We start from the raw sequence: 26,606 nt of genomic DNA on the forward strand, positions 1-26,606 counted from the left end.
TGAATAAAAATGTTTTGTTTTTAGGTGCAGTTATCAGGACCGTGGGAGCAGTCATCTAAGCCTGCCTTTGCGACCAAAGCCCTGCCATGTCCACCATGTCAAGTACCCATACCAACGTACGTCACAACCAAACACGTGTGCACCAAATTAAAGTGTTTGTAGGGTGGAAGGACCCTGAGCCTCTGGTGCTCTTTAATGTCTATGATGGTTATTAGTATCCAATGCTTTGAACAAAATTTAAAATGAATATACAGTGGTCCCTCGTTTATTGCGGGAGTTACGTTCTAAAAATAACCCGCAATAGGCGAAATCCGCGAAGTAGTCAGTGTTTTTTTTACAATTATTATAGATGTTTTAAGGCTGTAAAACCCGTCACTACACACTTTATACACTTTTCTCAAACAGGCATTAACATTTTCTCATTTTTGTCTCCTGTGTAAACACTTTCAAAGTTCAAACCTTAGTACAAAAATAAGTCCAGTATTGGACCAGAATGAAACCAAAGATCAAAACCTGTTTTCAGGCCCAAACATTTGTTTGAGAAATAAAAATAGAACATTTTCCTATAAATAATTATGATGGCTTTTAGAACTAACAAATTTAATTTTAACGATCAACCTATGAGGTTGGGCACATAAGAAATTATTAATAGTGACTGACCAGCATTTCACAGTTCCTCTGACTGCGCGTCTTCGTCCTGGCGCCGCTCCGCTGTAGCGTCTTTTTCCACTAAGTGACACCTCGGTGCAGGTGTCTTTTTCTGAGTGAAGAATACAGTTATAGGTAGTTGTTGGCGCTCTTTTTTCTTCTGGGCGAGAAGATTATAAACAGGCACATGCAGAACACAATGCGCGTACTCTTTCTTCGCTCACTGCCTCCGGTGTTACCATTGCGGGAAGGATGCGGGACCCGCAAAGAATCCAAGTCATTAAAAAGATACAAACCTCTCTCAGTGGCCATGGAGTTCTGCGGCTGCGGTTACCAAGACCATGCAGCACTGCGAATTTTTCTGCAAGAATTCTATCCTTGCAGGCTGCTGGAGCGCTCTGCATCAAAACAGCGAGCGTAGTCTCTGGACCTGTTGCAAGATTTTGGCCGCAACTCCACACAGCAGACGGTGGGGCGGTGTGAGTGGCCCGCTGCAGCGCTTGCCGAGCCCACAGACTCGGTAAGTGCATCGGAGGCAGTGAGAGCAATCGTGGTGATGCCGACCGGTGCCGCGACTGGCCTGCCTGATAAGGACGCAGAACAGAATGCGCTGTTAAAAAAAAAAAAAAAAAAGAAGCAGCATGCAAAATTGCACTAAAAAAAATCCGCGAAACTGCGAGGCCGTGAAAGGTGAACCGCGTTATAGCGAGGGACCACTGTATTATCTCATTTATTTACTATTAACTAGCGCTGCAACTAATGATTATTTTAGTAATCGATTAGTCGGTCAATTATTTTTTTGATGAATTGATTAATCTTTGTTTTTACATACATGTGAGTTTTGCCATTCTTTCTTTAAGTTATTATTAAAAGGCCTTTATCACGCAACATCAACATTTACGCTTGTAACAAAGTTACAATGTTATATTCTCATCAAAAACATACCTGGAGTAGTGTTTTGTTTTATTTTGCACATACATACATTACAGACACACTATAAAGAGATTTCCATCAGGTTTAACCCAATTATGAGCATTTTTAGATGCCCACAGCAGCTATCTCAACCACACACTCACTCATCTTCAACCGCTTAGTCCAATCAAGGGTCGCGGGGGCTGGAGTCTATCCCAGCAGTCATAGAGTGTGAGGCGGGGTACACCCAGTCACTGACAACATATTACAGCAAGAGTCCACAAAAGTATTTTAAAGGCCTGACTAAAGTGCAATATGTGATCATTAATAAGATATTTTGATGAAAAAAGTCATAAATGTGCAGTTTACTGCATTTTATTTTTTCTTGTGTAAAAACATAGCTTTGATATGGTTTGACGGAAACAAATTGTAATTAAACTTAAATAAAACAGGGATGAAGTAGTGGAGGTGTACGAGTCTCTGTGTTCACAGGAAACAGTTATTTCTATATTTTTTTATGTATGTTCATTGTTAGTTGGTTTTATCTTTTCTGTTGTTTTGTTTTATCAGGTTCTTTTTGTCTCTTTCTCTAAAATTGTATTGTAGCATTATTAGTTATTATTACTGTTTTTGTTGTTGTTGCTATTATTATTAATACATAAATAAAAATACATAAAAAAAAATTTAAGTTATAAAATACAGCTATCAACTGTTTCAGAAGACCATAACAGGTCGGTTTAACATAAAAAAGGTAAATATTACTCAGACATATGTCTTTAGGGTTTTAGCAGGGAAAAATTAAGATAAAGCGAAATAAAACAAAGAAGCAGCAGATCGAAGCACTGCTTCATTGGTTCAAGGTTCAAAGCAAAGCTGTGCTGCAGAAACGGTTGATTATATGGAAGAAACGAAACAGAGTTATTTAGCAACTAATCAATGACTAAATTAGTTGGCAACTATTTTAATAATCAATTTTAATCAATTAAATTGATTAGTTGTTTCAGCCCTAAACATATTCTTTAATAATGTTATTTAACATAAGGATTTAAGTCCATTCTTGTCATGCCATTTTCACTGATTTAAACAGCTTTAGACCAAACATGAATTGTTGTAAAATGTGTCTCCTCATGTTGTGAACCTCCCGCAAAGACAGAAGGACGGCCCTGTTTGTTGGCAGTGGGCTGGCGTAAGCCCACACGGACTGATACTTGGTTAGTGGTTGGTGTAAAAGTGTTGAACGTGTCCCGTTAGTGCAGGAAGAACCTGCAGAGCGCATGCAGTGTGTCCGGGCAGCTTTTTGGTATGCTGCAGCTCATTAGGCGCATTGACTGTTTCCTGCAGTTCAGTGACGCACTGAATGACCAAACATCGACTATCTATGAGAAGCCTCACGCTGACTCAAACCCTAATCACAGATTTTAGGGTGTGTATTTTCCACCTGGGAGTTGTTGTACATTTGTTTTTCATTTGATTTGCTGTTGGATTTCAGTAAACAGACAAAGTCAAGTATGTTGGGAAATGTAATGAGTGTAATTAATTTCAGTTGGGCCAGTCAGATGTCAGACTGAAAGTGAAGAGGATTAAGGACTCTGGACAACTCCTTAATCCCCAAAGTGCTCCTGGGGTGCAGTTAACCACCTTTGATGGCAGCAGTCTTACATTACATTAGTGTGTGTGTGTGTGTGTGTGTGTGTGTGTGTGTGTGTGTGTGTGTGTGTGTGTGTGTGTGTGTGTGTGTGTGTGTGTAGCATCATTGTAAAGAGTTGTGAGCATTTTCATAAAATGGAAGAACAGTACAGAGGTGCACTCCATTTACCATTTCCAAATTGAGTTGTCAAGGGCACCAACTGAAGTGACTTTTCCACACAGAAACTATGTTCTGTGATTATATAACAGCTGAGTGGATCCTTGTCATTTGATTGTTGCTTTGTATGTCACATGACATAGATTATTCATCCCATTTGTGTTGCATTGCATTTAGATTGCGAATTTGGTTCAATTTGTTTGGTACAATTGCACATGCACACATGCGCGCACACACACACGTACTCATATCACCTCGTTGAATGGTATATTCCAGCTTTCACCTCATGAAATATTCGTACCATTGAACTCATAAACATTCATTATTTGTATACTTACATCTGTGTAAATGTTAGGGAAGAACAAAAAGACAAAGGCAGCTTTAACTCAGAAATGTGCAACAGAATATCCATTTAAGTCTGAATTCCAAGTTGGAAACTCAGGTGAGATCTGTGTCGACTGTGTTTGCTGATGTGATGTCTTAGCGGTATGGTGGTGCACACACTGAGCGGTCAGTGGAATAATTCATTCACTGGGGGAAGGTGATGGTCTAGTGGTTAAGCATTGGGCTTGAGACCAGAGGATCCTTGGTTCAAATCCCAGCCTGAATGGGAAATCACTAAGGGCCCTTGGGCAAGGTCCTTAATCCCCTAGTTGCTCCCGGTGTGTAGTGAGTACCTTGTATGGCAGCACCCTGACATCGGGGTGAATGTGAGGCATTATTGTAAAGCACTTTGAGTGTCTAATGAAGATGAAAAAGCACTATATAAATCCATTCCATTTACCATTTACTTTCTATACCCACTTACTCTGTTTAAGGGTCATGGGACGCTGGAGCATGTTCCAGCAGTCATCGGGCATGAGGCAGGGTCACATTCAGTGGAACGACCTTTTCCTTCTTTCTTACTTGTTTGAAGTGTTTGGTGGGATTTATGCCGTAAACGTGTCTGTCTGGTCCTGAATTGGCTTGTGGGTGTTGATGTTGCTGTCAGTGTTGCAGTGGGTCGCACAGAGGACCTTTTTGTCCCTTGCTGTGCCTTTGCTGCAATCATCCATGTTTTCTGGAGCAGATTGAGTGGAAGGTATTTGGATTGGACATCGGAAATGAAAACGGAATTCTCACAGGTTAAAGTCGGTGTGTGTGTGTGAAAAGCAGGTGATAGTCTGGATAAATGAAAGTAAGGGCGGCTGTGTTTGTCTTCCAGATCCTGTTTTGGGGAGCACGAGGTGAGGATTGGTTTCCCGTCTCTCTCTAAACCTCGTCATAGTGATGAGTATCTCCTCATCCTCTACTTGTCTGTGCACTGTGTTGCTGCTTTTCTTTGACTTCCTCTTCCAGATTGGTTTGTTGTTTTGTCCATTTCATGTTTGTCCTATTGTTTCCTGTGGTTTGTTGCTCCATTTCTCTTTCAGCTCGGTCTCTGATTTCTGACAGGTCAGCCCTGTGCCGTGTCACTCTGAGGGTCACTTCTCCTGCTGCCAACCTTGTGGACGACCTTTGGCCTGTGGCAACCACGTCTGTAGCAGAGAGTGTCACCTGGTTACCGGTGGCAACATGGTAATCCCATTTTTTTTTTTTGTTCGACTGCATTCAAAATGCTGCTCAATCGAGAGGATTAAAGTGACGAATCTGTCTCCCTGCAGTGTGACGTCTGTGAGGAGGGCTGCTCTAAGCCCCGCCCCCCAGGCTGCCCCCATGCCTGTGCCTGCCCCTGTCACCCCGGTGACTGCCCCCCCTGTAGTCAGATGATTCGTCAGCGATGTCACTGCAAGATCACCACGCTCTACGTGGAGTGCCTGTCAGTACAAGCACGTGCTCCCATCTGCTATAATCAGCCAATCAAACCTCACCTCTGACTGTATTGATTGGCTCATTAATATGTCTGTGCAGGACGTTTACATCAGCTGATGAGCAGAAGAAGGTGGAGCTGATCTCCTGCCACAATCAGTGTCCCAAAGAGGTAGGTTCCATTTTTTTTTTTTTTTAAACAGCACTTTCAAAATAAAGGTCTGTACCCGTAACACCTGTAGGTTCTGGTTTTACTGACTTCGTGTTCCCAAAAACATAGCCAGAACCCGGGTTCACTGATCCTGGTAAGGAGGAGAATTTGGACCCGGAGCCAACATCTGGCAGTTTTGTACATCAGCAGCTGTGTCTGTGGCCTAAAACAGACTTAAATAATTCAAATCCTTTCAGAGTACAAATGTTTTCACACTGTTTGTTGCTTTGGTTCTGTACCAGGAACTAAAATCACACACACAAATATTTCTGAGAGTTTGAAAACACACAAACGCTTTGACCTCCTGCTGTCTTTTCCTCTTTTTCCCTCTTTTTCGAATCCTTTCCCAGTTTTATCCTCTGTCACGTTGACTGTTTCGTTTCTGTTCTCGGCTCACCGTTCAGTCAGTGACGTGTCAGATTGGACTCACAATAACGAGGCTACAAATAAACACATGATTTCTTGAGACAAGGGCTAGAAATGTTGATTATTTTGGACTGACAGCTGCTTTAACTTTGTAAGGGCGTCGAGTTTCACAGGCGTTTGAAGCTTGTTTTCACAGGGTGTAACTAGCTTCTAAAAGCTTCACTCACACACTTAGAATAACAAACAGCAAATACCAAAATGTTGATTCACAGCCACAAATGGTGAACCCCAAAGCACTGCTACATAGAGCCTGACAGTGAACCCCAAAGCACTGCTTCACGCGGCCTGACAGGGAACCCTGTGCTTTAGCAGTTTAATGAATGTGTTCAGAAGGTGACACGAACAGGATCAAACACTTGTTCTGATATGTTTTTTTTTTTGTGATCAGCTGAGCTGTGGTCATCGCTGTAAGCGGACGTGTCATCCAGGACCATGTGAGGACAAATGTCTGCAGAAAGTCAAAGTCCGATGTCCCTGCAAGAGGATCAAGAAGGTAAGAACGTGCACCGACCCAAAGCTGGTGACAACGCCCCCCACTGTTCAGGCCTCACCTTTAATCAAACATCCTTTAGAAGTTCTTCATGTAAAAATTAAGAATTATTATTATTATTGTTGTTAGTGGCGATACATCTTCACATTGATCATAAAACCTCATTCATACAATCTGTAGAGTCATTTACTGTAATAAAGTGTAATAAAGAATTAATTCAATTTAACCCCCAGAAAGTAAAACAGAACCAGCATTTTACATCCAAATTCTCCAGGCAGCACAGTGGCTTTGTGGTTAGTAGTATTGCCTCACGCAAGAAGGTCATGGGTTCGATTTCCACCTGTGGCCTTTCTGTGTGGAGTTTGCATGTTCTCCCTGTGTTTGTGTGGGTTTCCTTCGGGTGCTCCGGTTTCCTCCCACATTTAAAGACATGCAGGTTAGAGAATTGGAAACTTTATAATTGTCCAGGTCTCCCTTGCAAAAGAGATCTCGATCTCAATGGGACTATCCTGGTAAAATAAAGGGTAAATTAAAAATTTTAATTCTCTGCATCAAAGGATACAAATGGTGAAATGTGGGCATGTCCTTGACCTTCTCTGGGCTCCTCAGCACTGAGACACCTGTGTCCTGGCTCATATCCAGAGAAACACACGACATGGATTAAATGTGGTGTCTGATGTTTCCTCACAGTGTCAGTGATCCTCCTCATCTGAGTCTCACTAAGTAACCGTTCATTGGGCACAGTGTCATTACAGCAGGACCCAAAGTTCCTCTACAGAGACCAAAGATGGACTGGACTTAGATTAGAGTCCACGTCTGACAACCAAATAGTTAGACAGGAAGCACCAAGACCCTAATGTCTTGGACCTTGTTTCTTAGGGTTTAGGAACCCAAACCTGGTTCAAGATATCAGCATCACCAAACACATCTGACCTTTGACCTCTTGACCCCATTGACCCCATGAGCTCTTTGTACAGCCCAGAATTTCCACCAAACTGTACATTGTGACTCTTGGATGGTATTCAGAGTGACCTCAGATTTGGAGTAATTCCTCCTGTGCACAGTGGCAACTTTCCGGGTCCTTCTTTGGGTCACTACTTGTGTCCATGTCTGCAGGTCCTCCATCCAAATTGCAAACACACACACAGCATACATATTTTAATTAATGCTGTCAGGTACTTTAATAAAATGTAATTGATTAGAAGGTCTGTGGTTAGTTAATCTAAATGAATTGCGTAATTGCATGTATATTTAAAAAACAAAACTCAGATCTCTGTGTGTTTGTGTTTAACAATCTGGTAAAATTAAAAGATCTGGGTAATTTCTGTTACACGTCAAGGAGATATTAAACAAGCTGTGATGTAAAATGATCTTAAATCGGCAGAACTTTATAACTGTAATTAGGATGTGTTAAATGCAGACAAATGTCATTGTATGTATATGTACAATGACAGTAAAAGGCTATATTATATAGAATGGCTATAAAAACAGAATTGTGAGTATGGCAAACTTTTTGGTCTTTTATTTCTGTTAACTGGTCCAAAATTCTGCTGCACGTCTCTTAACTGGTAGCAGAAAGCGAGAGCACATCACTCCGGTTTTGGCGTCTCTGCACTGGCTTCCAGTTCGTTTTAGAGTTGACTTTAAGATTTTATTGTTTGTTTTTAAAGCTTTGAATGGAGTGGCCCCGACGTACATTTCGGACCTCATCCAAATTTATCAGCTTCTCTGTGCTTTACGGTCCAAGGGCCAGCTCCAGCTTGTGCCTGTGACGAGACTTAAAACCAGGGGAGACAGAGCTTTTTCTGTGGTGGGCCCTCAGCTGTGGAATGATTTGCCCAATGTTTCTGTGTAGGCTCTCAGTTGTCCAGGTGGTTTCCATAGTAGAGAAGCTTGAATCTTCGACTGGACTGGGTTGCTTGACGCAAGGACGTTTCGCTTCAATTCGCAGAAGCTTCCTCAGCTAAAATTCTTGCTCTGGTAGTCTGACGTCCGTCTTGACTCTTGTAGAGAAGAATAAAAGGCAACGTCAAGCAACCCAGTCCAGTCGAAGATTCAAGCTTCTCTACAATGATTTGCCCCTTAACATTCGAACAGCCCCCACTGTAGAGTGTTTTACGTCTCGTCTAAAGACCCATTTTTATGCTTTGGCTTTTAACACCGCGTGAGTGTGTGGTCTGCTGTGTGTTTTTTTTTTTTTTTTGTACAGCACTTGGGAAACTATGTTTGTGAAATGTGCTATATAAATAAAGGGAATATATGGTATAACTGTAATCCTCCTGTCACCTGTCAGCTAGCCAAATGATATGATGTAGGGTTAATGATTTTGCCATGTTTCAAGTGAAAAAAGCCAATAAAAATTTGAATTACAAAAAAAAAAAAAAACAGAATTGTGAGAGTTTGGAGGCTGATTCTCCTCTTTTTTTCTTTTTTTTTTTGTTAGCCTCTACTGGTGGTTGGCTCTCACTGCGGTATTGTATCACTTCCTGTTCTGGAGCAAAGCAGTGTTTTGCTGTATCTGTTAGCTGTTTAATCTGCGCAGTTAGATTGAGCTTTGGAGGCCAGGCTGGGCGAATTGGAGGCTCGGCTCCGCACCTTGGAAAATCCTACAGCTAGCCAGGCCCCTGTAGTTGGTGCGGACCAAGGTAGCTTAGCCGCCGTTAGCTGTCCCCCAGCAGATCCCAAGCAGCTGGGAAAGCAGGCTGGCTGGGTGACTGTGAGGAGGAAGTGTAGTCTTAAACAGAAGCCCCCTGTACACCACCAACCCGTTCACATCTCTAACCGTTTTTCCCCACTCGGCGACACACCTGCCGAGGATCAAACTCTGGTTATTGGCGACTTTGTTTTGAGAAATGTGAAGTTAGCGACACCAGCAACCATAGTCAATTGTCTTCCGGGGGCCAGAGCAGGCGACATTGAAGGAAATTTGAAACTGCTGGCTAAGGCTAATCGTAAATTTGGTAAGATTGTAATTCACGTCGGCAGAAATGACACCCGGTTACGCCAATCGGAGGTCACTAAAATTAACATTGAATTGGTGTGTAACTTTGCAAAAACAATGTCGGACTCTGTAGTTTTCTCTGGGCCCCTCCCCAATCGGACCGGGAGTGACATGTTTAGCCGCATGTTCTCCCTGAATTGCTGGCTGTCTGAGTGGTGTCCAAAAAATGAGGTGGGCTTCATAGATAATTGGCAAAGCTTCTGGGGAAAACCTGGTCTTGTTAGGAGAGACGGCATCCATCCCACTTTGGATGGAGCAGCTCTCATTTCTTAAATCCTCCAAACTGTGACTATCCAGGGTTGGGACCAGGAAGCAGAGTTGTAGTCTTACACACCTCTCTGCAGCTTCTCTCCCCCTGCCATCCCCTCATTACGCCATCCCCGTAGAGACGTTGCCTGCTTCCAGACCACCAATAACCAGCAAAAATCTATTTAAGCATAAAAATTCAAAAAGAAAAAGTAATATAGCACCTTCAACTGCACCACAGACTAAAACAGTTAAATGTGGTCTATTAAACATTAGATCTCTCTCTTCCAAGTCCCTGTTAGTAAATGATATAATAATTGATCAACATATTGATTTATTCTGCCTTACAGAAACCTGGTTACAGCAGGATGAATATGTTAGTTTAAATGAGTCAACACCCCCGAGTCACACTTAACTGCCAGAACACTCGTAGCACGGGCCGAGGCGGAGGATTAGCAGCAATCTTCCACTCCAGCTTATTAATTAATCAAAAACCCAGACAGAGCTTTAATTCATTTGAAAGCTTGACTCTTAGTCTTGTCCATCCAAATTGGAAGTCCCAAAAACCAGTTTTACTTGTTGTTATCTATCGTCCACCTGGTCGTTACTGTGAGATTCTCTGTGAATTTTCGGACCTTTTGTCTGACTTAGTGCTTAGCTCAGATAAGATAATTATAGTGGGCGATTTTAACATCCACACAGATGCTGAGAATGACAGCCTCAACACTGCATTTAATCTATTGTTAGACTCAATTGGCTTTGCTCAAAATGTAAATGAGTCCACCCACCTCTTTAATCATACCTTAGATCTTGTTCTGACTTATGGTATGGAAATTGAAGACTTAACAGTATTCCCTGAAAACCCCCTTCTGTCTGATCATTTCTTAATAACATTTACATTTACTTTGATGGACTACCCAGCAGTGGGGAATAAGTTTCATTACAGTAGAAGTCTTTCAGAAAGCGCTGTAACTAGGTTTAAGGATATGATTCCTTCTTTATATTCTCCAATGCCATATACCAACACAGGGCAGAGTAGCTACCTAAACTCTGTGAGTGAGATAGATTATCTCATCAATAGTTTCATATCCTCATTGAGGACAACTTTGGATGCTGTAGCTCCTCTGAAAAAGAGAGCCTTAAATCAGAAGTGCCTGACTCCGTGGTATAACTCACAAACTCGCAGCTTAAAGCAGATAACCCGTAAGTTGGAGAGGAAATGGCGTCTCACTAATTTAGAAGATCTTCACTTAGCCTGGAAAAAGAGTCTGTTGCTCTATAAAAAAGCCCTCCGTAAAGCTAGGACATCTTACTACTCATCACTAATTGAAGAAAATAAGAACAACCCCAGGTTTCTTTTCAGCACTGTAGCCAGGCTGACAAAGAGTCAGAGCTCTGTTGAGCCGAGTATTCCTTTAACTTTAACTAGTAATGACTTCATGACTTTCTTTGCTAATAAAATTTTAACTATTAGAGAAAAAATTACTTATAACCATCCCAAAGACATATTGTTGTCTTTGGCTGCTTTCAGTGATGCCGGTATTTGGTTAGACTCTTTCTCTCCGATTGTTCTGTCTGAGTTATTTTCATTAGTTACTTCCTCCAAACCATCAACATGTCTATTAGACCCCATTCCTACCAGGCTGCTCAAGGAAGCCCTACCATTAATTAATGCTTCGATCTTAAATATGATCAATCTATCTTTATTAGTTGGCTATGTACCACAGGCTTTTAAGGTGGCAGTAATTAAACCATTACTTAAAAAGCCATCACTTGACCCAGCTATCTTAGCTAATTATAGGCCAATCTCCAACCTTCCTTTTCTCTCAAAAATACTTGAAAGGGTAGTTGTAAAACAGCTAACTGATCATCCGCAGAGGAATGGTCTATTTGAAGAGTTTCAGTCAGGTTTTACAATTCATCATAGTACAGAAACAGCATTAGTGAAGGTTACAAATGATCTTCTTATGGCCTCAGACAGTGGACTCATCTCTGTACTTGTTCTGTTAGACCGTAGTGCTGCTTTTGATACTGTTGACCATAAAATTTTATTACAGAGATTAGAGCATGCTATAGGTATTAAAGGCACTGCGCTGCAGTGGTTTGAATCATATTTATCTAATAGATTACAATTTGTTCATGTAAATGGGGAATCTTCTTCACAGACTAAGGTTAATTATGGAGTTCCACAAGGTTCTGTGCTAGGACCAATTTTATTCACTTTATACATGCTTCCCTTAGGCAGTATTATTAGACAGCATTGCTTAAATTTTCATTGTTACGCAGATGATACCCAGCTTTATCTATCCATGAAGCCAGAGGACACACACCAATTAGCTAAACTGCAGGATTGTCTTACAGATATAAAGACATGGATGACCTCTAATTTCCTGCTTTTAAACTCAGATAAAACTGAAGTTATTGTACTTGGCCCCACAAATCTTAGAAACATGGTGTCTAACCAGATCCTTACTCTGGATGGCATTACTCTGACCTCCAGTAATACTGTGAGAAATCTTGGAGTCATTTTTGATCAGGATATGTCATTCAATGCGCATATTAAACAAATGTGTAGGACTGCTTTTTTGCATTTGCGCAATATCTCTAAAATTAGAAAGGTCTTGTCTCAGAGTGATGCTGAAAAACTAATTCATGCATTTATTTCCTCTAGGCTGGACTATTGTAATTCATTATTATCAGGTTGTCCTAAAAGTTCCCTGAAAAGCCTTCCGTTAATTCAAAATGCTGCAGCTAGAGTACTGACGGGGACTAGAAGGAGAGAGCATATCTCACCCATATTGGCCTCTCTTCATTGGCTTCCTGTTAATTCTAGAATAGAATTTAAACTTCTTCTTCTTACTTATAAGGTTTTGAATAATCAGGTCCCATCTTATCTTAGGGACCTCATAGTACCATATCACCCCAATAGAGCGCTTCGCTGTCAGACTGCAGGCTTATTTGTAGTTCCTAGGGTTTGTAAGAGTAGAATGGGAGGCAGAGCCTTCAGCTTTCAGGCTCCTCTCCTGTGGAACCAGCTCCCAATTCAGATCAGGGAGACAGACACCCTCTCTACTTTTAAGATTAGGCTTAAAACTTTCCTTTTTGCTAAAGCTTATAGTTAGGGCTGGATCAGGTGACCCTGAACCATCCCTTAGTTATGCTGCTATAGACTTAGACTGCTGGGGGGTTCCCATGATGCACTGAGTGTTTCTTTCTCTTTTTGCTCTGTATGCACCACTCTGCATTTAATCATTAGTGATTGATCTCTGCTCTCTTCCACAGCATGTCTTTTTCCTGGTTCTCTCCCCTCAGCCCCAACCAGTCCCAGCAGAAGACTGCTCCTCCCTGAGCCTGGTTCTGCTGGAGGTTTCTTCCTGTTAAAAGGGAGTTTTTCCTTCCCATTGTCGCCAAGTGCTTGCTCACAGGGAGTCGTTTTGACCATTGGGGTTTTTCTGTAATTATTGTATGGGTTTTGCCTTACAATATAAAGCGCCTTGGGGCGACTGTTTGTTGTGATTTGGTGCTATATAAATAAAATTGATTTGATTTGATTCTCACAATATGACTACTTTAATAATTATTTTATTAGATTTCATATTTAAATCTGCCCATTGAACATTAAAATGTGGATGAAAAACATGAATCAAATGTTTTTAATCAGCTTTAAGCCTGTTTGAGTATAGTGACGACGTTAATTCACAGTCATTAAAACTGAACCAACATTTTGTGCACGAACATCAGTAAACGCACAAACTCCCACATTTGAGATTTAGCAATAAGTTATCAAAGCAGGTTACTTTGGTATAAAAAGTATTGACATGAAACCCAGTTATTGCTCTCAAAAACAAGTTTATTTACAGACCAAGTCACCGACTATTAAACAAAATGGAGCAAAGTGTGACAAAATTAATTAATCTAAATTAACACTTTATTTTGACAGCCACAATTTTAATACTTAATAACGACAGCTTGCAGTCATTACAACATTGTATGCTGGACTTATTATTCACCGGACACCTAGGATGCTAACGATTCACTTACTATCATGAGTCGTCTCTTAACAGCTTGTATCCTCTTGTCTTCAGTTTCATATTCTTGTATGGCCTCCCAACATCTGCTGTACTTTTCAAGCATGTTTCATCTCGCTGCCTGCAGCTTTGTCTTAAAAACCCACAGAGCAGGAAACACACAGAATTCTCCATTGTTTATGTTTGTGTCACGTATAAATTGATGTCACAGCAGTTTGCTCCGATGACCCTGCCGACATTGAGGAGGTTCTATTTGTAATGGAAAATGACGTGCCTGAAACCAAACCAAGTACAGTCGAGTTGAGCCAAGTAGTGCTACATCTGTGTAATGGAAAAGGGGCTAAAGTCTCCACTTTCATAGAACCAGTTTGAGAACTCTGACCACAGGCTTGTTGTAGCTTTGCTGAGGATTCAGGTGAAGTCCTGTAGACTGCCGCCTGCTCAGGATCCCAGATGTAACTAGGTTCAGGATCAGACTGTTTCAAAGGAGTAACCTGTGTCGAGGACTTACAGACACGTTTTTTGTTTTGTTTTTTTCTTTTCAAAAGGACTCTGAAACTTTATGTCCATAGGAGTAGGTGTTTTATGTCTGAGGGCACTCTGAATATCTACCAGAGGATTTGTGCATGTGCACGGCTTGTTGGTAATAAGGAGGCTTTAGTTGGAGGACTCTGTGATCAGTATGCTCATTGTCTGTGGTCTAGTGACCCTTAACCTGCTTCAAGGAATCACAGCAGTTTGTCAAATCAAATCAATTTTATTTATATAGCACCAAATCACAACAAACAGTTGCCCCAAGGCGCTTTATATTGTAAGGCAAAAGCCATACAATAATTACAGAAAAACCCCAACGGTCAAAACGACCCCCTGTGAGCAAGCACTTGGCGACAGTGGGAAGGAAAAACTCCCTTTTAACAGGAAGAAACCTCCAGCAGAACCAGACTCAGGGAGGGGCAGTCTTCTCCTGGGACTGGTTGGGGCTGAGGGGAGAGAATCAGCTTTAGCAAAAAGGAAAGTTTTAAGCCTAATCTTAAAAGTAGAGAGGGTGTCTGTCTCCCTAATCCGAATTGGGAGCTGGTTCCACAGGAGAGGAGCCTGAAAGCTGAAGGCTCTGCCTCCCATTCTACTCTTACAAACCCTAGGAACTACAAATAAGCCTGCAGTCTGAGCGAAGCTCTCTATTGGGGTGATATGGTACTATGAGGTCCCTAAGATAAGATGGGACCTGATTATTCAAAACCTTATAAGTAAGAAGAAGAATTTTAAATTCTATTCTAGAATTAACAGGAAGCCAATGAAGAGAGGCCAATATGGGTGAGATATGCTCTCTCCTTCTAGTCCCCGTCAGTACTCTAGCTGCAGCATTTTGAATTAACTGAAGGCTTTTCAGGGAACTTTTAGGACAACCTGATAATAATGAATTACAATAGTCCAGCCTAGAGGAAATAAATGCATGAATTAGTTTTTCAGCATCACTCTGAGACAAGACCTTTCTAATTTTAGAGATATTGCGCAAATGCAAAAAAGCAGTCCTACATATTTGCTTAATATGCACATTGAAGGACATATCCTGATCAAAAATGACTCCAAGATTTCTCACAGTATTACTAGAGGTCAGGGTAATGCCATCCAGAGTAAGGATCTGGTTAGACACCATGTTTCTAAGATTTGTGGGGCCAAGTACAATAACTTCAGTTTTATCTGAGTTTAAAAGCAGGAAATTAGAGGTCATCCATGTCTTTATGTCTGTAAGACAATCCTGCAGTTTAACTAATTGGTGTGTGTCCTCTGGCTTCATGGATAGATAAAGCTGGGTATCATCTCCGTAACAATGAAAATTTAAGAAATGCTTTCTAATAATACTGCCTAAGGGAAGCATGTATAAAGTGAATAAAATTGGTCCTAGCACAGAACCTTGTGGAGCTCCATAATTAACCTTAGTCTGTGAAGAAGATTCCCCATTTACATGAACAAATTGTAATCTATTAGATAAATATGATTCAAACCACTGCAGCGCAGTGCCTTTAATACCTATGGCATGCTCTAATCTCTGTAATAACATTTTATGGTCAACAGTATCAAAAGCTGCACTGACGTCTAACAGGACAAGCACAGAGATGAGTCCACTGTCTGAGGCCATAAGATCATTTGTAACCTTCACTAATGCTGTTTCTGTACTATGATGAATTCTAAACCCTGACTGAAACTCTTCAAATAGACCATTCCTCTGCAGATGATCAGTTAGCTGTTTTACAACTACCCTTTCAAGAATTTTTGACCTTTTTTTTTTTGTCCTTCCGAACGGTCACCTTGTCTCTCCACGATTATGGTTGGTGACTTTCAGTCCGGGTAGATGCCTTTGATGTTGGACATCTCCAGTGCCAGAGTCGTTCTCCTGTCAGCTAGAATCCACAGAATCTTAGTGACAGTATCGGACTGGTGAAACACGAGGTTTGATGTTCTCCTGGTATTATAAACCATCATCCACAAATAATATTGATTAACCACCAGTTTCAATGGCGCCACTGTGATGCCATGCTTTCATCTTTGTGACAGACTGGCAAAGGTTAGCTGTGTGACTGTGATCACGTGATCTGTGTACAGGAGGTTCTGTGTTCCATGTCCAGTCAGTGTTCTGTCCAGTGTGACCAGACCTGCAGAGAGCAGCAGCAGAAACTCACTCAGGTACACACACACACACGCACACGCACACACAGCACCAGTGACACAATGACATGATTTCACGTTCATATGTGCTCTTGTCAGCTGAAGGAGGCAGAGCTTCGAGCAGCTCAGGAGGAGGAGCAGAGGAAACTTCAGGTGAGTTTGCAGCTGCTTTAGTCAAGTTCACTGTCGAGCCTGTGAGGAGTCAGTGACGCTGGCAGCTGTCTGTGTGTCTGTCTCTCTCTCTGTCTGTATCTGTATGTCTGTCTCTGTATCTCATAGGAGGAGCTGGAGGCGTTCGAGAAGAGGCAACAGCGAAGTGGTCGGCGAAGTAAGAAACGAGGCAGGAGAGAGGAGTTAGATGATGACCAAGGAGCAATGGGGAAGTGGAGGCGGTGCTTGACCTTTGTGCTCCTCCCACTGGGTGGAGTTTTGCTTTCAGCTGCTGTCTACTATCTTCTAACTGTGCCCTGAATGATCATGTGGTCTGTTCCTCCTTTTTCTTCTATGGATCAACTTTCTGTTGACTTTTTAAAAATTTAGTTTAAATTTGTCTTTTTGGTCTGGAGTGAGACATCTGACTCTGACAGTTGCTGTCACCAGACATACTGCTGGTATAACATGAGTTTATGTAGTTTATTGTAGAGCTGGTCGGTGTCCTAGCTTCCATTAAAAAAAAAACAAAAAAAAAAACCTGATGTTTATTTTTTTAAAGTGGAACTTCACATTGAATATTTCACAGATTTCTCAGTTTAATTTCATCACAAGTGTTCTGAAAACCCGGAGCTGGAATACTAATGTGAAGTCTTTACCATAGTTACGGTTCCACGACTGAGGCGTCATATGATGTTAACAATGTGAACACTAAATGAGCTCGTCTGGTCTGATTTTATCTGGATTAATTTCGGCTCTGTGCAGTTCAAGGTATTATTCATTGACCTTTTTCCCCATCTGTTAGCATGTTACCATGACAGAGAAGCCGCAGTTGTGTTAGCATTATGAGCAAACGTTGAAGCTAGCACTGGGACAATTGGAGTAAATGAAAATGATGTAGAAGTTCTTTTTTTTTTCGTTTGTTTCATGTGTTGATGTTTTTTTTTTCTGAACAAACTCCTCAAATAAATGTTTGTACTCGTATGTCGAAGTATTTTTCTCTGTGGGAATGTGAAAATAAAAATGTCACTTTGGCAAAGTTTTTCTTCCTGTCACATGGTTTTGTTTACCGTAAAGTGATGATGTTGTTGTTGTTGTTATTATTATTATTATATTTATTTTGCTGGGTTTACATTTGTAGTGCTCAGTGTGCTTCTTTCCACAGCAGAAGGTTTTGTGGTTAAGGCCACCACGCCTATCATGTGGAGGTGCATCAGGATGGGGACCTGAGTGAAACTTGTGCCAAATCAACACTGATCTGCTGTGGCCGCCCCCAAGTGGAAACAAGAGACACTGAAAGAAGGGTTTTACATTTGTTGTTGGGGTTTCTGCTGGATGTAGTTACACTACTCAGCAAGAAGAGGGCGCTGTTTTTTTTTCTGCGCACTATTCGGTTCATCTGTATGGAGAACTAACCTGTGTCCCAGTTTATCCCCCCCCAAATCCCTGTTAAGATCTCTTCAGTGATGTGGTCTCGCCCTGGACTGATTGCAGGTCTTTTGATGTAAAGTCTGTTCCCATCTTGAACATGTGTGTCCTGGTGGAACCACAGAGTGACTCAGCCTCTGTTCTGTATCCTTCTACATGCCCACTTATGAGCTGAGACAGAGTTTAAATGTTGCTCTGTCCTGATTGGGCCTCGTCAGGTTTGGCGAAACACTGTTGCCCTGTAGGAATGGTGCCTTTTGAGGGGAAGACATACTGTTACACCGGAAAAGAAAAATGTCCTTCAAGTGGACAAACTATTTTCTCATCTAAGGAATTTTTTTAGCTAGTGTATGTCCCTTTTTCTGTCTCCTTTGTGTCTCCTTCGCTGTCTCTGTCTCCTTTTTGTTGTTCTGTGTCTTGCCTCTTTATATCTCTGTGCTGTGACACTAATGTGTGAGGGACACACTTCCCTCTGTGCTCTGTCTGTCCTGTTAGTGTCCCTTGTGGTCTCCGTATTTGCCCAGAGTGCCTGTGAGTCAAACATGTCTTACTGATGAAAGAGCTGATACGTTTGGACAGAATATGGTAAAACTTCATGCAGGAGGTCCATGTCCCAGCATGCTTTGCAGCACCAATACCTGTAATCCTGGTAAGTCCTCATCACGTGGAGAGAGGGGGTGGGGGAGCAGGGTGGGGGTGGAGCCAGCGTGTTTCCTGTTGGGGGAGCTGTCAGCTGCACACAAAGGGATGGTCTCAGGCTCAGCAACAGCAGGTCATGGAGACCTGTCCACATGTCACCTTCAGAGGAGCAGCAGGACCTGCGTCGGTGAGTCTCCTTATGTTCTCATTCCTTTTTTGTGTCTCCTTATGTCCTTATTCCTTTGTGTGTCTCCTTATGAATCCATTCCTTTGTGTGCCCCTGTAAGTCCTCTGTCCTCATTCCTTTGTGTGCCCCTGTAAGTTCTCTGTCCTCCAATGTGTGTCTCCTTATGTCCTCTTTCCCCCTGTGTCTCCTCATGTCCTCAGCCCTTTGTGTGCCTCCTTATGTCCTCAGTCCCTTGTGTGCCTCCTTCTGTCCTTAGTCCCTCTGTGTGGCTCCTTGTGTCCTCTTGATGTTGTGTGATTAGGCATGTCATGTCTTTCAGCAGCTTATTTTGACATTGCTTGTAAAACGCTGATGTTTGAAACATTGACTTTGATGCTTTTTCAGTTAGAAATGAGACATTTTATGAAACTTTTGCCTGAGACTTTGTGTCGTCTTCAGTCTCAGAAGCCTCACATGCAGACTTTGTCACGAGCTGTGGTCAGACCAGCGACATGAGCTTCAAGTGGAGTCAAGTGTCGTTCTGGAATGATACAGCTTCAAAAATAACTCCAACACTTCCAGTGGAAACTCTGAGAGCACAAACATGTTAAAAATAACAGCTTCCACTCGAAGCCTGCTTCATGTTTCCATAGTGATACTTCACAGGCCATCATCGCGTACACTCACCGCACTGCGTAGATCCTGTCCAGACTTGGTGCCAGGAGCTACATCTTTGACAGTTCTATCATATTCAGATAGTCTTTGTTTTGTTTTTTGTTTTAGGCTTACAGTCAACACTTGAACCATCTTGCTAAAAATGAAAAAGAAGTCACTGCCCAAATACTTTTGGTCCTGACTGTTAAATCAGTGGACTGTCTGAGAACTGAGGTCCAGATCTCAGACTCATTTCAAGTTCTTAGCGTGCTGAAGTATTGAACACAATCTTTTTCTGACTCCGCTTGTTTCTTCAGTGGGTTTTGAACCAACAACCCAAAAGTCCCGCACCTGTTCTGAGTTTTCACTTAGACATCTCTGAACATATTAAATATTTAAATGTCGATTCAGAAAGAAAAGTGAATATTGTTGAGCAGGAATGTATTTAATCCAGAATCATTTGTTTTTTTTATTCAATTTGTTCAAATCTAACAAATCAGTACAAACTGACAACAAACAAACGTACGTAAAAATCAAGAAAACGATGAGCCTAATTTTTAATATTTAGGGGAAAATGCTGATGTTCTCTGACTGAGAACAAAACATGATCTCACTCTGAAGAATATTGAGTTTTTTTGTGTGTGTGTGTGTTTTTTTTTTCATGTTAGAATCCGACTCAAGGACCTGAGGCAGGGATGGGCAGGGAGGTGTGTCCTCATAAGCTGGGATCAACCAGTCAGCTTCGACTCCTCCTCTACATTCTGATTCCAACAGTGAGCCTGTTGGCAGGTCTGCTGCTGCTCACGCTAAGCCTTATGGGTAACCAGCCATACATGCACACCGTTGCCGTTAGCAACACAAACACCTTGGAAAGAAAGTTTATTAATTGAATCTATTATAAGAGTGTTTTCTTGGCACATTTCTGTGGCTCTGTGTAATTCTGGCATTTTCTAATCTGATGTCATCCGTGTACAAAGTCACTTGGAAAAACTGATTTTTAATCTGATTTGGTGATATTCTGCAGATTCACTTTTAGAACAGATGGCTCAAAGGTCATCAAAGATACAGCCCAAAAAGAAAAAAAAAAATCAGTTCTCAACAGTTCTCCGAGGATACCTCTGGAACTAAAAGGTCTAGAGAGATGACGTGTCTACCAATCAATCGATCATTTGTAATGTCACGGTATAGGTGAGGTTATGATAACGTCCTCAAATATTAGACAGTGCATGTAATCATGCACAGACATGCTGCAGGCACGGTGCCCTCAACTACAGTTCAGGGAAGATTCAGTTGGCTTGTGTCACTGTACAGACCCAGGATGGTTCTGTGCAGGGTTAACCCTAGCCCCTCCTGGGTCTGGAGTACTTCACTCAGCCTGTCGGCTGCTGCAGTCAGGGTGTCCAGTAATTCCACAAAGATCTTCCAGGAAGTGGATGTCAAGAAAACTTTCCATAAACAAAGGTGCCTCACCCTGACCCAGCACAAATTCAAAATTCAAATTTATGAATTTATATAGCGCCAATTCACAATGAGATTGCCTCAAGGCACTTCTCACAGCATAATAAAAAGCCAGCCATGACCCATCTTCAATGCTCTTACTGAGGGAAGGCGGTTGTTTGCCAAAATCTCGCAATACGTGACCCCATCCATCCTCCCTTCAATACGGTGCAGTCGTCCTGTCCCCTTTGCAAAAGAGCACCCCAGATTATAATGTTTCCACCCCCATGCTTCATGGTTGGTATGGTTTTCTTGGGGTTGTTCTCATCCTCTAAACATGGTAAGTGGAGTTGATTCCAAAAAGCTCTATTCTGGTCTCATCTGACCACATGACCTTCTCCCATGCCTCCTCTGGATCATCCAGATGGTCACTGGTGAACGTCAAATGGACCTGGACATGTGCTGGCTTGAGCAGGGGGACCTTGCTGCCCTGCAGGATTTTAAACCACGACAGCATCATGTGTTACTAATGTAATATTTGTGACTGTGGTCCCAGCTCTCTTCAGGTCATTGACCAGGTCCTCCTGTGTAGTTCTGAGCTTTGTCAGAATCATCCTTACCCCACAAAGTGAGATCTTGCATGGAATCATAGACCGAGGAAGATTGACAGTCATCTTGTGTTTCTTCCACTTTCTAATAAATAATCATAACAGTTGTTGTCTTCTACCAAGCTGCTTGCCTGTTGTCCTATAGTCCACCCCAGCCTTGTGCAGGTCTACAGTTATGTCCCTGGTGTCCTTAGACAGCTCCTTGGTCTTGGCTATGGTGGACAGGTTGGAGTGTGATTGATTGAGTGTGTGAACAGGTGTCTTTTATACAGGTAACAAGTTCAAACAGGTGCAGTTAATACAGGTAAAGAGTGCAGAATAAGAGGGCTCCTTAAAGAAAAATTAACAGGTCTGTGTGAACCAGAATTCTTGATGGTTGGTAGGTGTTCAAATACTTATTTGCAGCAGTAACATACAAACAAATTATTTAAAAAATCATACATTGTGATTTCTGGATTTTTTTTTTTTTTTTAGAATATGTCTCTCACAGTGGACATGCACCTAAGATGAAAATTTCAGACCCCTCCATGATTTCTAAGTGGGAGAACTTGCAAAATTGCAGGGTGTTCAAATACTTATTTTCCTCACTGTAGTAGAGGACCTCGCTGAGATGTACTCAACTGTTCCTGACTAATATATCCCTAATGAACAACTTGGGATATGTGCCAAAATCTCTTTCTGGGATGAACAGCCTGAAAATAACCACGCCCCTTTTCGGCCTGGGTGTTACTTCAAATTCAGCTGTGTTTTCTAAACTGCAGCAGCTATAGATTTTATTGAGGTATTCAAAGTGTTCAGAATGACCAGTGCCTTTGGGAGGGTCATAGAAGAGTGTAAAATTTCTATTTTGATATTTTAAGAGAAAATGGCCAAAATAAGTCAATCAACTACCGTACATCAAAAGAAAACAAACATTTGCCAAATATAATGAAATTTTATTTCATTTATACTGTTATCAATGGGATATTGAGTTAAATGCCAAACAGAAATTGTTTCTTTCGCAGACAGCAGTATCTAGAGATCTTAAATGTTTTAAAGATTAACAGGGAAATTTCCCAAGAGCCAATAATACAACTGATAACACCACACGACTGCTTCTTTTTCAAACACGTAAACACAACAAAATCCAGATATGAAGATTATGCTCATTCAGTGTCGGGGTCACCTCCCTTGCATTTGCAGTACTTGCAGCAGCTGATCCCAGCTACCCGAAAATACAGCTGTATGAGGGTAGGCTGAAAAGTTCTAAGGCTCCCCATGAAGGAGTAATGCATTAACTGCATTATAGTGAGCCTTAGAACTTTTCAAAGCTTTCAAAGTTGTGATGAATTGACTCATGTCTTAAAGTTACTTGGAAAATTAGTGAGGCTTTTCAGACCTTTGGAGTATCAAAAAAAAAAGTGGCACAAAGAAATTTAGCAAAAACCAAAGAAACGAGAAGCAAGGAACAGCAGAAGGTAAAGAGAGAGGGATAAGAGAGGAGCCTGGTCCTTTGTTTGTGTCCTTTTAAAGGCGACTCACAAATGGCAATAAGCTCCACCCACTTGGCATCAGATTGCTTTGACCAAAAAGTATTTAAAAGAACAATAACATATAAAACTAGGACTGCAAGCAGTCATATATGGGCCCTTGTGTCTGTGCCACCATCTCCCCAGGCCAACACATCCCCTTGTGACCAGATGTGGGCAGGTGCGTACATGGGCAGACACTCATCACACAGTTCAAGTTTCAACTAAATCAGACAATGAAGGAGTTATGACATGTTGATGGTTGATTGCACGAAAATTCAAAATGGCTGACTTCCTGTTTGAAGTAGACCAATGCTGCAAGAGACTTTTTTGTACGTCTATGCAAGTCACACGTGTACCAATTTTCATCTCGCTACTCCAAAAAAAAAACCCTGTTGGGAGGGGTTTTTGAAAGTTGCAAGTGTGCGCTATTGATGGATTTTGCCCCGCCCATGGGCGACGCCCCTATGAATTGTAAGAGGTGGTTGTGCTGGAGCTGTGTATCAATTTTCATGATGATATGACAGAATTAAAGCTGTCAAAGGGAAGAACGTAATTTCATGGCAAAGGGGCGATGTTCGGCACGCCGCCACATGGACACCGTTACTCGTGACATCACGGCGATCATTGCCTACGGTCACCAACTTGTTCTGCATGTTTTAGAAGTGGAATGAAGTTGATGGGGTTAACTATGTGACATCAGTACCTGTTTAAGTATAATGTTCCATGGCAAAGGGTCAAAATTGCGGCGCCATAGCGGCCACACCCTTCGACATAAAGAAAAGCTTTCAATAACTTTTGGTCAGTATCGTCTCTGGGTGATGTGGAAGAAATTTGAAGTGCATTGGACAAAATCCCTAGGAGGAGTTCGTTCAAATACAACATGTGGAAATCACGCCAAAATGACATGAAAATTCAAAATATCCGACTTCCTGTTTGGAGTAGACCAATGGTGCAAGAGACTTTTTGTACGTCTATGCAAGTCACACGTGTACCAATTTTCATCTCCCTACTCCAAAAAAACCCCTATGGGGAGGGGTTTTTGAAAGTGGCAAGGTGGGCGCTATTGAGGCATTTTGCCCCGCCCATGGGTGACACCTCTATCAATTGTAAGAGGTTGTCGTGCTCGACCTGTCTATCAATTTTCATGATGATATGACAACATTAAGGACATCAAAAGGAAGAACATAATTTCATGGCGAAGGGTCGATATTTGGCACGCTGCCACACAAATGCCATTTCTCGTAACTTTATGACGATCACCGCCTACATTCACCAACTTGTTCTGCATGTTTTAGAAGTGGAATAGAGGTTTGTGGCTAGAGGTTTGGAACGGAAATGGCATAGTTCCAAATTAGAGGTGTTCCGTCTTGTGTGGCGGGATGCTATTTTAGATTACACAAAGCAGGCCTATTACTCTGATTTGATCAGTAAAAACGAACATAACTCAAAGTTCTTGTTTGACATGGTAGCATTTCTTATTCACGGGCAGCCACCTGTTACTCGTTCTCCCTTTTCAGCACAGGATTTCTTGGATTATTTCGAGAAGAAAATAGAAGATATTAGGCTGAGCATATCTCAGCACGCCTCGGCCCAGCCATTAAAACCTGCTGTGGAGGTGGGTGCTACCACTGAGGTGTTACCTAGATTTACAGAATTTAATAGTATTTCATTAAGTGTGCTGAAGAAACTCATGGCATCTACAAAAAGCACAACCTGTTTATTTGATCCCATACCAACAAAACTGTTTAAGGACCTGTGGTCCACTCTTGGGCCGACTGTGCTGGAAATGATCAATCTGTCATTAACTTCTGGATCTGTTCTGAAATGTTTTAAATCAGCAGTGATTAAACCTTTACTTAAGAAATCTAATCTTGACCCTAGTGTATTGAAAAATTACAGGATGATATCAAATCTATCATTCTGTTCCAAAATTTTAGAAAAGGTGGTTTCACAGCAGCTTGTAGACCACCTCAATGAGAATGATCTTTTTGAGCCGCTGCAGTCTGCTTTTAGGAAATATCACTCCACAGAGACAGCGCTCACTGAAGTAGTGAATGATCTTCTACACACAATGGACTCAGACACCACTACGGTTTTGGTGTTGTTAGATCTCAGTACTGCGTTAGATACCGTGGATCATCATATTTAGCGCGATAGGTTGGAGAATCTTTTTGGGATTACTGGAAGTGCGTGGTTGACGTCATATCTGTCCAGTCGTTCTCAATGTGTCTTGTATAATGGCACTACCTCTGACCTTGGTGACATGAGATTTGGGGTTCCACAGGGATCCGTTTTAGGCCCCTTGCTTTTCTCCCTGTATGTGGCACCCCTTGGGCGTATACTGCGGAGTTTTGGGATTGTCTTTCATTATTACGCTGATGATACTCAGTTGCACATGCCGATAACTGTGGGAAATCTCCCTCCCCTAAAATCCCCGGAGGACTGTCTTCTATCAGTGAGAAGTTGGATGTCTAGTAACTTCCTACTTTGAAACTTTGATAAGATTGAAATGATGGTTCTTGGTCCAGCGAGACATCAGCATCAGTTTGACCAGCTGGCGCTTGGCCTGGGTTTGTGTGTCATACATCATACGGACAAAATGAGGAACCGTGGGGTAATTTTTGATCCTATTCTGTCTTTTGACCTCCACATTAGGGATGTTACTAGGACTGCTTTTTTTCATCTGCGAAATATAGCGAGGATCCGCCCCATCCTGTCTATGGCTGATGCTGAAACCCTGATTCATGCTTTTGTTTCTTCTAGACTAGATTATTGTAATGTTCTATTTTCAGGGTTACCACAGTCCAGCATTAGGGGTCTTCAGATGGTTCAGAACGCTGCCGCCAGACTTTTGACACGTAGCAGAAGGTCTGAACATATCACACCCATTTTGGCAGTTTTGCACTGGCTCCCTGTCTCTGTGAGAGCAGATTTTAAGGTTTTATTATTGACTTATAAAGTTGTTCATGGTCTGGCGCAATCTTATCTGGCTGATCTGGTGGAACTTTACGTGCTGGCCCGGGCTTTGCGGTCGCAGGATGTGGGACTTCTCTGTGTTCCCAGGGTGAAGAAGAAGTCAACAGACCAAGAGCCTTTTCTCATCGTGCACCCACGCCGTGGACCAGTCTTCCTGCGACCGTGAAGCAGTCAGAGTCCATGGACATTTTTAAGTCAAGACTGGAACCCATTTTTATTCTCTTTCTTATGAATAGTTTTTTTTATCCGTTTTATTCTTTTACTTCTGTAATAATTATGTATTTTAATTTTTTATTCATTTAGAATTATTTATTTAAATTTTATCCCCTTCGAACTGCCACCTTATCGTGGTGGGGGAGTTTGCGTACCCAGATGATCTTAGGAGCTATGTTGTCGGGGGCTTCGTGCCCGTGGTAGGGTCTCCCATGGCACACAGGTCGTAGGTGACAGGTCAGACTAAGGGCAGTTCAGAAGCTCCTATGACTAGTGCAATATCAAGGAATGAGACGTCACCCGGTATGGCGGAGCCAGGGCCCCACCCTGGAGCCAGGCCTGGGGTTGGGGCTCGCACGCAAGTGCCTGGTGGTCAGGCCTTAGCCCACAGGGCCCGGCGGGCTCAGCCTGAAAGAGTGACGTGGGCCTGCCATCTTGTGGGTTCACAACCTGCAGAGGGGGCCATGGAGGTCGGGTACAGAGAGGACTGGGTGGCAGTCAAGAGCGGGTGGCCTGGCGGCCCGGTCCGTGCTCACAACCTCTTGCTGTTGGGACATGGAACGTCACCTCGCTGGGGGGGAAGGAGCCTGAGTTTGTGCGGGA

General features: G+C 42.1%; 2 protein-coding genes across 2 annotated transcripts in view; both read left to right on the forward strand.

Annotated features, from left to right (window-relative positions):
• The window catches only part of nfxl1 (nuclear transcription factor, X-box binding-like 1), a 121,198-nt gene extending 103,792 nt beyond the window's left edge, over positions 1–17,406 (forward strand). Inside the window, exons 17-25 of the mRNA XM_034164059.1 lie at positions 25–116; positions 4,569–4,590; positions 4,799–4,921; positions 5,008–5,162; positions 5,255–5,324; positions 6,178–6,282; positions 16,159–16,239; positions 16,321–16,374; positions 16,501–17,406. Of these exons, the coding sequence (XP_034019950.1) occupies positions 25–116; positions 4,569–4,590; positions 4,799–4,921; positions 5,008–5,162; positions 5,255–5,324; positions 6,178–6,282; positions 16,159–16,239; positions 16,321–16,374; positions 16,501–16,692 (894 nt within the window). The 3' untranslated portion in view covers positions 16,693–17,406. The remainder of the gene's footprint in view (positions 1–24; positions 117–4,568; positions 4,591–4,798; positions 4,922–5,007; positions 5,163–5,254; positions 5,325–6,177; positions 6,283–16,158; positions 16,240–16,320; positions 16,375–16,500) is intronic.
• Positions 17,407–18,505: 1,099 nt separating this feature from the next.
• The window catches only part of corin (corin, serine peptidase), a 55,443-nt gene continuing 47,342 nt past the window's right edge, over positions 18,506–26,606 (forward strand). Inside the window, exons 1-2 of the mRNA XM_034164543.1 lie at positions 18,506–18,625; positions 19,927–20,077. Of these exons, the coding sequence (XP_034020434.1) occupies positions 18,575–18,625; positions 19,927–20,077 (202 nt within the window). The 5' untranslated portion in view covers positions 18,506–18,574. The remainder of the gene's footprint in view (positions 18,626–19,926; positions 20,078–26,606) is intronic.

This window comes from Thalassophryne amazonica, chromosome 23 (genome assembly GCF_902500255.1).
Source record: "Thalassophryne amazonica chromosome 23, fThaAma1.1, whole genome shotgun sequence".
Lineage (NCBI taxonomy): Eukaryota > Metazoa > Chordata > Actinopteri > Batrachoidiformes > Batrachoididae > Thalassophryne > Thalassophryne amazonica.